The sequence below is a fragment of the Phalacrocorax aristotelis genome, chromosome 5 (assembly GCF_949628215.1).
Source record: "Phalacrocorax aristotelis chromosome 5, bGulAri2.1, whole genome shotgun sequence".
NCBI lineage: Eukaryota > Metazoa > Chordata > Aves > Suliformes > Phalacrocoracidae > Phalacrocorax > Phalacrocorax aristotelis.
The window spans coordinates 11,797,227-11,806,970 of NC_134280.1; the positions used below are offsets into that span (position 1 = coordinate 11,797,227).

Genomic DNA, 9,744 nt, shown 5'->3' on the forward strand with positions numbered 1-9,744 from the left:
AAAGGGACCCAGCTTTCTATGTGTGCTTTGCATCAGCACAGGAACACCAACAGTCTAGAACTGCATCACTATTCATCTTTGCCTTCCTGATAGCAATGAAAATTCAAGCCCATTTCCACCCACATATGCTAGACATATATTTAAGGTTATTCCATCCTTTCTAATCAACACCAATCACACTAGATAGTTCTATTTCTCCTTATCCTTTGTGAAGAGTGGAAAGTAATTCCTGGAAGTATTCCAGCTATTGTCACAAAAAAGTCAATAAACAGAAAGTACATTTTTGTTTCTTATTAATCAACAGCTCCACTGTAAAGAATCACACAACTAGTTGCTCTGACAAATTCTTTGTAGCTCCTGTAAACAGAATCATGAGTAATTCCCACAGTCACAACCACACCAGAATGACTTCATAATACTGGTGTTCTGAACAGTATTTCACACTGCCACAGAAGACGACTTACAGATCCAAAGAAAGGAAAACAGTAGCAAAAAAGTATTTATTAAACAACATATTATTCAATTTCACAGTGCGGGATAAAGACCCATACTTGCTCCTTGGAAACAGAAGAGCTGAGTAATCTTGTGAGAGCAGGGCAGCAGGTCAGGTCTGCAGGTGAAGTTTATTAAGAACAGTAAAATACTGTTTCTACAGCCAGAAGGAATTTGAGGGTGGGGAAAAGAAACAAAAGAAACAACAGCCAACCAAATACCCTTGGAGTGTTTCATGCAACATTTTTCAGCAGAGAAAGGCTATTAAGGCTAAAAACTGGACATGAAGTTTTGGTTTCATACATTCAAATACTAAAAAAACAACCATAGCATGTACAACTTGTCCTCCTGTGCGATTAAAAATAATATAGTTAGTAACAGATTCTTCTCCTGGCTGAAGTGTTTATGTATTTAACTGTAATTCTCACAATGATTGCAGCTCCATCAGCTTCATTGATGGACTAGGAAAGTGGCCCGCTTTCAGTCTTCTGCACAAATACCAAGTCTGCTTACGTAGCTCTCCCACGCTGCCTTCCTGTACTTCTCTGCTTCTTGAAGGTGGTCTGAAGCTGACAAGATGCCACGTCCCACAATAATGATATCTGAACCTTTTTCACCAATAACTTCCTTGGGGCTTAGGTATTTCTGTCCAAGGTTATCACCTGAAATAGAGACACCATTTTTTTAATTCATACAAAACTATCTACTAAAAAGCTTCAAAGTGGTTCTGGAACAGAGGACAGGTATGCCATTACAGCTCTCATCCTAACAATCCACAAACATAACTGGAAACTGTGTCTCCAACTAACAAACTCCCTATTACACAGATCAAATTTGACAGAGCATGCCCTCCTTTTCATGATTTACCAATCACAATAGATAGAACAGTTACACAAAGAAGCACCAGTCAGTAATACTGAAATGAGCCTTAGCCTTCTTAAAAGAGGCCAAACCCCCAAACATTCACGTAGAAGCTTGTGATTTCACTTCAGGTTTCATAAGAATTAAGTACTGCAGAGAAACCTATCTCCCCTACCTGGTTCAGCCATAACCCAGCATAAGACTTCCAATTCACTGGATACCACATCTATATCAGTATCAACAGTGTTAGTGAGACTTCTATATCTCTTAATAATGTTTTTTTTCTACTCCTACTGAGTAGTTGTACACCTAACCTAACATCTGTCTCAAGACATTTCACATATTTTAAGGACTGTGCTTTATAGTACGTACAGACCTCAGCACACAAACAAAGCTGCATAGCCTGCTGGATACCTTTCAGAGCTCCAGGGAAAGGCATCAGTGTACCCAGAAATACAGAAGGCAGCCCATAATGGCAAACACAGGCTTCTCCCAAAAGAAAATCAGCAACCAAACCATCTTCAGAAGTCTCTTTTCCACTGTAGGCTAGATCACTTGCTGTAGTTACAAGCAGACTATTTTGGAAATATTTCAGGAAAGGTTACCTCCAGTTCGCAGCTGCACCCCTGGAGTTAAGTGCAGAAATTCTGGTTTATTACTAACTCTAGATCCAGATATGAATCCAAAAACAAAATCAGAGTTGTCTTCAGCCATCTGTACCTGGAGAAGATCAGTAAACAGTTACAAGTGATATACCTAAAGTTAAGCCTGACTAGCAATGTGTTTCTCATCCACCCTTTGACGCCTTAAGCTGTGTGAGGCATGGGTATGAAACACCTGTTCTTGCTTTAACAATATAAAGTCACCCCAGAGCTGACTTGCCCCTCACCCATCTTGCTGCACTTGCAGCCAGGAACGTGGATGTTATGTTTGTTTCTATGTTACAAATAATACAATGAACAAACTTAAGCTAATTAGAAATGTATTGCTTAAGTAAAAAAAAAAGGGCGGGGGGGGGGGCAAGGGCAAGGCTAATAACAAACTTGGCGTGTCTACTAGAATTCAGTGTGAACTCTGACCGGCTCACTTGACTAGATACTGCTGCAACCTTTTAAACACCACACCATCAGATTCTTGAGTCTCCACAGGAAAAAAAACAAACCTGTAATAGTTAGAGCTGGAAAGACTTTTGGAAGTGTAAATATTAGAAGCACACAAAACCTCCCTGTCACAACACTTAACAAGCTTTAAACCTGAAACAAGACTGCCTACTTACTGCAGCTTTTGTGTATTCACCCGTTGCAAGGGACCCCTGGGAACTCATCTCAGCAATCAGAAGACAGCCACGCTGGAGAGGAAGACCCACTTCCTTCAGACCTTTCACAACTCCAGAGCCTGGAACCACATGGGCATTAACAATGTCTGACCAGGATGCAATTCTGAACACACCACCTGAGAACACGGATAGAAGACATGGGCAAAGCATCAGTAGAAATGTATTAAATGAGAGTTAAACAAAACAAGCTGCCTGCTAAATCATTCACATTTTAAAAGACAGTTTTACTACTGAAGCTTGACAGTTACAAGTCTCATCAGACAGTTCTGATAGCTGCCTAACCACAAAGTGTAATGGCTCAGTTTTACTTTTCACAAGCACTTCTTAGTATCTCACCTTTAATATTCACCAAGACGTTTATGGTAACCTAGAAATCCACCGTCACAGGTACTAGCTTTCAATATAGCATGTAGATCATACGGGACATATGGATCAGAAAAAAAGGGTTCTACAGTTGCAGATGCAATATCGACTGAAGGCCATAAGGAGCACACAGCATACAACAGCAGGCTGCTTTAAGAAGCCACGCTGTGTTTTCTCCCAGCAAATGACTACGCAGAAGTTCTTACTGAGCACAACCGTAGATTCATAAAAAGATTGGAAGGGACCTCTGGAGGTCATGGTCTCTCAGCAGGGTTAGCTTCAAAGCTAGATCAGGTTGCTGAGGGCCTTGTCCCCTTCACTCTTCTCCAAGTCTGGAGATTCCACAATCTCTCCTGGCAACCTGTGCCAGTGCTGCAGTTACACACACTGGCAGCAAAGTTACAGTAAATTGAGGCTGATTATAATCACCTTCATATTGATGTTTCACTGTGTTTCCAATGTCCGCAAATTTCCTGTCTTCAAAAATCAAGAATTCATGTCGATCTGCAAGTGTTCTCAACTCCTTTACTACCTCTTGGGTGAAATCATTTAGGATGTCTATGTGAGTCTTCAGGATACAAATGCTGGGGCCCAGGATGGCAGCTAACTGTAGCAGCTCTTTGGAGCTGGTGACATCAGCAGAAAGGCACAAATTTGTTTGCTTCTTTTCCATGAGCACGAGAAGCCTGGCTGCAATAGGATGTACCCCTGGCAGCTCGGCACGAGCGCTGAAACTCAGCTCTCTACGTAGTCTCTTCATGGGAGCAGGGCCGTTCTCAGCCACTGGCTCAAACACACTTCCCTGAAGGAATTTCTTCACTTTTTCAACCACCTCAACAGTCACCTCTCCCTGCTGCTGGAGAATCTCCAGCACCCCGGACAACGTGCACACAGAGTGGAGGCGAATTCCATGTTCCTCTAACCTGGCCTTCCCACCCTGCTCCCTGTCCAACAGCACTACAGCATCCGTGACTTTTAATCCTCCTTTCTGAAGAACTTCCGCAGTTTCCAGTACACTAGATCCACTTGTGACCACATCTTCAATGATCAAGCATGTTTCTCCTGGATTAATGGTACCTTCTACCAGCCGCTTAGTACCTTAAAAATAAAAGGCAAACACTTCACTAGATGAAGAAAGCTTAAAAGACCCCAAAAAAACCTTAAAAGTCCCAAAACTTTAACTCACTAATCTAATAAGGATCATATTTGTTCCACGTATTTGCAAGCATACACTGCAGCATATCCTGAAGTCAAATGGAACTGGAATTCAAGAGACTAGGAATTTCACATTCACTGTCAGTACGGAGAGGTAATTTCTTTAGTTATTACCCGATAACAGTTATCACAGTTCTTACCACAGCTCGGTCTCTGACTTGTAATTCAATTCATAAACTGTTACTTCTCCAAGTTAATAAAGTATTTCTTTATGTTTCCAGAAGTTACATTCCATTAAGAAAACTGAGATATTGTTAACTACACAAATTTAAATCTTTGGATAAGATGACTACAGGAGTCTATTACTGCCATGAATTGAATGCTCAGAATCACAAAACTATTTTCTCCGGTTATTTAAAACATCTTTACAGCAGCCAAGTTATTGGTACTCTTCAGCATATTTCCTGGTTCCCACAGGCAGTATTCTGTGCTTAATGCGCCTGTTAGAACAATTAGGAGTAGAGCCCCGAATGCCTTTGCCCTAACCAACAACAGGCACATGTCCATGAAAGGCCTCCTGGGGGGTAGCAACAAAGGATGCCTGGCTTTCCCAGAAAGCAGCAAGCAGCTGCCACTGTGGTGCTTAGACCGTGGCAGCCTAGAGAACACGTGTACGCACAGCTTTGCAATCCATGTGGCAGGAGAAACCTTGAGCCAGGCAGTTAACTGCTGTCACAACTGACTTGTCCTTCACGAGAAGGAACAGCAAACATTTTCACGCCTGGCACGCTGACTAACATAGGAGAAACGTTTAGTAGAAACATGGGAGAAACAAGCATGCTTTCTAACTAAATACTGTTGGAAGAGTATAGCTCTTATCATATGCAGAAATACAGTTGCTACCGTAGGTTGACGCTTCAGTCTTCTCTCCCCCTTCCTCTATCAAAATTAAATAAATGGTTCATTGGGTAGAGAACTGCTTCTCACCTGGTCCACCCTGCCTGCTGACTACAGGGCTACAGGATACAAAAGAAAAGGGGGTTTGAAAAGTAAATGAAGAAGTGGCTAGAAAGGTTCCTCTTGAAGTCAGTATGCAAAAAGTTCTCTTTGGGGGTGAAGTGTGGCACTGTCTCAGCATATCAGAGAAACCGAGTTATAAATCTTGGTTTCCGGAAGAAGCTACTAAGCCAGAACCATGGTATTGGTGCCAAGGGAAAAAAGGTACTGCTGAAGAAAAGAAACAAACGGAAAACCCCACAGACAAAGAAACCAACCCCCCCACCTCGAGTCTCCAAACTTGCAGCCTAATCAGCAACCAGCTGGGAGAGCCTGATCAGGTTGGGATGCTGCGGGAGGTACGTTTTAGGGGGAAAAGGGGCTGCTTCTTGAGTTGGGACTGGTAACATTAAACTGGAGTGGAGATGCTGCACGTTGCAAAAGAACCACAAATGTATAAAGCAACTTCCCAAACAAGGCACCGATTAAACACAAACTCTTGATTTGAAGGTTTTACCATAGTCTTTGGCTTCCTTCCTCCGTATAAGCATTGGAATCTGATTTTCGGAGCAGATGATTGTGGCCAGCGGCAGTGCTGTGTAAGGAACGCCGCACAGGCAGTCGTACTTGAGACCCGCATCTCTGGCCGTCTGAAAGAGAAGATCTGCAACCTGGAAAGGAAAAAACAAAGATTTTTTTTCTTTTTTAAGAGTCAGACTGGTGCGAACGTGTCTAAACACACGAATCACCGAGGGAAGCACCGCAAACGCGCGAAGGGCCCTCTCCTGCACGCGATTTCGCAGCCCTAGTCCCCGCGGCGAGCGGAGCGCGCGGCGCCCGCCGCCCCGCCCCGCCCCGCGCGGGCTCTCCGGAGGGGCCCCGCCGGCGCTGCCTCCCCTCCCGCGGCTCAGAGCGACTCTTCCCCCGGGGAGAGGCACGGAGACACCGGGACCCCTGGGACACGGCACGGGGAGGCGCTTCCCGGGCTTCCCCCCCCACCCCCGGGCCACCCCCCCGGCCCCGCACCCGTCGCAGGAGGAGCGGGTGGGAGACGAGGCACCGCAGGTCGATGTAGACGGGGGAAGCGCGGCCGCTCTTGAGCACGAAGTCGCCGAAGCGGAGGGCGCCCGCCTCGCGCAGCACCGCCGCCACCTGCCCCGCCGCCGCCGCCATGCCCCCGCGCGCCGCCCCGGCGCCGCCAGATGACGGAGGAGCGCGGGGCGGGGTGCGACGGCGGGGGCACCCCCCCCCCGGGACCCGCCGGCCCCTGCCGGCCCCCGCCGGGACCGATCGCCCCCTGCCGGCCCCCCCCGGGACCGATCGCCCCCTGCCGGACCCCCCCCCCCCCCCGGGACCGATCGCCCCCTGCCGGCCCCCGTTCCCGCGCTGCCGGGACCAGCCCCGCACGGCGCAGTGCCCCGCGCCCTCCCCGCGCCTGAGGCCCAGCCGCTGCCGTCCCGCGCCCGGGGAGGCCCCCGTTTTGCTGGGAGCCGAGGCGTGGTGCTCCGGCTCCCGGGGCGGCCCCCGAGGGCTGCTCGGTCCCTGGGCTGATGCAGGTAAGGCCGAGGGCTGGCTGCAGCGCGGGTCCCTTGCGCTGGTTTCTGTGGACGTTCCTCCGAAAAAAGATGAGCTGAGCAAAGCGACCAGCTCTGAGCCTTCAAGGCCCCAGAAAGATTGCCACACGTGTGAAATGAGACTGACCCGGTCTTCTCTGAACAATTGTTATTTAATCAAAAAAGCCCAGAAACTGCATCATTAGTATGCTCTATTTATAGGAATGAAAGGACAGAAGATGTACAGTTCGAAGCTACATCTGTAGATGATCTTATATACTGCAGTATAGTTATAACGACATGGGACAGCAAGTAGTCACCTCACAACAGTACACATGAGTGATTAGACTTACAAAGGAAATATTTACAAACTTACATTTACAAAAACAACATTGTGTGCATACAAAATGAAACTCGCAATAAAACTGAAGGTACATTTAAGGCAGACCAGCAATACACTGAAATAATTAAGGCTGTGGAATTACTTTGCACCTTGAAAAACGCTGAGCTGTTAGCAATACTGTTTCTTTTTTCCTCCTTCAGTTGATTGTTGCAAAGATTGAAAAGCATCAATATTTCCCAACTGTTTGCTCTTATCTCAGGTTGGTTGGTTTGTTTTTTTTTTCACTTTCTATTGCATTTGCCTTCCAAAAGTTATCAGCAAATTGACCTCAGTGGCAGAGCAACACTGAACAGTTTGGTAGAAAGAGAAGTAAAAGCACCAGCATCAGAAGTAGGACATGAAGGTGACATATGGCTTGAGTAGAGAAAATGTTAGTTTTTCACTAGCTCCATAATAAAGACTACAGTTACAGTGAATATTCAGCATCCTGACGCTATGGTAACACTCACCACTACACAGATCCCAGAATGAAAATTGATCACTTGATGGCAGCGTGCAGTCAGCCTAGTAAAATGGGATTTGATTTTGTTTCCTAGGGAAAGCACCATTTTCTGATGGGACATGAAAGAATGAGCTGGAAAATCCAAGCCCGGTGTTAGAGGAGAATTTACCTCTGCAGTGAAAGCAGACACTGCAAGGTGGCCAAACAAAACCAGGTGCTTAGCTTAGCCCTGTGAGCATTAATTATCTGTTAGACCTTTGTCTATACAGACTACCCTTTACATCTGTCTCAGAAGTTTGTATTATCCCAGGTCACTTGATGCAGTCCCCTCATTGCAAGGGTATTAACATATGGTTATATATAGTCCGGTCGTAATGTGCGGTTCTGCATTTAGTCTTTATTCATGGTATTTGTAACAAAGGCCTAAGAGCATCATCAGAAATGCTAATGAACTCCACTGAAGCCACAGAACTCATACAGGCCGGCTGAGAACTAAGCTGTCTCAGCTTAGTTTAACTTAGTTTAAAAGTAAAATGTTTGTAAAGATAAATGTTACTGAAAAAAAAATAGAGTCATTTAAAATCAAAGGGCAGTAAGACTAAACAAGGCTTGTGGGTACAAGTAGGAAGAGAGAAATGTTATAAATTTTAAAGCCTGGATTGCTTTAAAATATTAAAGTCTAAAACCCTGGACTGGCTGTGTGTCATCCCTGTATTAACACGCGTAGGGGCTTGGTAGCTTGGTGCGGAGGGGGGATCTCCCACAGAGCAGCAAGCGCTTGGGATGGCTGATGGGAGGTGACAATGTTTTCCTGTTCAATGGTTGAGTGAAACGGCCTGGCCTGGTGGCTCCAAGTGGAGCAGAGAGTGAGAGAGGCGAGTTAGTTTCTCATTGCTATGTGTGTTCATTAAATGTAGCCATCTTAAATAACAAGCGCCGCGTGTCACCGTGCCCTCCGGGCTCTGTTTCACTGGCGCCTTTGCTGCTGCCTTCCTCAGGCCTGTCACCCAGCCCAGTGCCGGAGGACACTGTGAGCTTTGCGTGACATCAAGCGTACTCTGATGTCAGCGCAGGGTAAGAGCACCGTGAAGATGTCTGAGAGTGGTGGCTGTGTGCATAGCGCCAGTCTGCACCGAGCTCGTGGTGCTCTGTCGCTAGTGTTGCTGTTGGTCATTCTAGCTGGTGTGAGGCTGCCGCGGAAGCTAGAGGGTGCAGCTACCATCACGCCTTCATTCTGCTGTCTTGGGAATACCCTGAGTGGTAAAGCTGCAGGCAGAAATCGTCCCCTTGGAGTCAGTTGCTCTCTAAGGAGCTTTGTAAAGGCGTAACAGAGTGTTATGAGAAACTGTTTCCCCATGATTGTTACAGGCAATATTGCATGCACAAAAAAGTCCCGCAGTTGGAGAATGCTGCAAAGGGGTTTGGCTGCGGTGCAAATGGGGTTGGCTGTGGTGTTTCTCATCCAGTGGCCTCACTCCAGGTCCACTTACTGAGCTTCGGTAATCTCTTTACAACAGAGTTACAGTTTACAACAGAGTTACAGGACACAGATTGGCTGCAAAAGACCTCGAGAGATTAAGGTCAGAATACTTCCTCTGTATTTATCATATGGCAGCATTTCATGTCAACTTGATATTATTCAGGCAAAAGAAATCTTTGAGGTAAAATACAAGAATTGTTGATAATCACAAACATATCTGGAAGTACTACCAGGTTCAAGTTTTCCTGAACGTGCTGTAAGAATAGCGGTGCCCAGAAAGAGGAGTTCTCTAACACGAATATGGAAAAAGCAGAACCATAAAGGAAAGCAACCCCGTAACATTCAAAATCTTCAGAGTTTAGCACTTCCAGCTCTCCATTGATGAGGAATCTCTTTTCTGAATCAGAGCACCAATACCTAAACATGTATCCTCTTTCAGCCTTTTGGGGTTTTTTTTCTGTTATTTGATAGCAATGAGAGGCTTAGATATTCCCTTAAACAATCCAGCTTTTCCTCCCTGTGCGTCCAAAGTGTCTGCTGTTGCAGTTTGAGATGAGAATGCAGGAGGCAGGAAAATAAAATGATAAATAACTCCATATTTCATGTGATACATGAGAATTCGTTTGTATTAATGCCAGGCAGAAAGACTGTGGATTAAACTGT

The 9,744-nt window shown here is 45.8% G+C and overlaps 1 protein-coding gene across 1 annotated transcript; it reads right to left on the reverse strand.

Moving 5' to 3' along the window:
• Nucleotides 1–481: 481 nt before the first annotated feature.
• On the reverse strand, nt 482–6,421 carry UMPS (uridine monophosphate synthetase). The gene is made up of 6 exons (XM_075093009.1): nt 6,230–6,421; nt 5,721–5,874; nt 3,482–4,150; nt 2,630–2,805; nt 1,959–2,073; nt 482–1,154 (listed from the first exon to the last, which is right to left on the reverse strand). Exons 1-6 carry the CDS (start codon nt 6,374–6,376, stop codon nt 973–975), a joined length of 1,443 nt encoding a protein of 480 aa, XP_074949110.1. The 5' UTR covers nt 6,377–6,421; the 3' UTR covers nt 482–972.
• Between the last annotated feature and the right edge of the window lie 3,323 nt (nt 6,422–9,744).

Coding starts and splice junctions, on each gene's coding strand:
- UMPS (XM_075093009.1), bottom strand. CDS start 6,376: ATGGCGGCGGCGGCGGGGCAGGTGGCGGCGGTGCTGCGCGAGGCGGGC. Junction 5,875..6,229: donor ACCCGCTCCTCCTGCGACGG/GTGCGGGGCCGG, acceptor TTTCCTTTCCAG/GTTGCAGATCTTCTCTTTCA. Junction 1,155..1,958: donor GGTGCAGCTGCGAACTGGAG/GTAACCTTTCCT, acceptor TCTCTATTTCAG/GTGATAACCTTGGACAGAAA.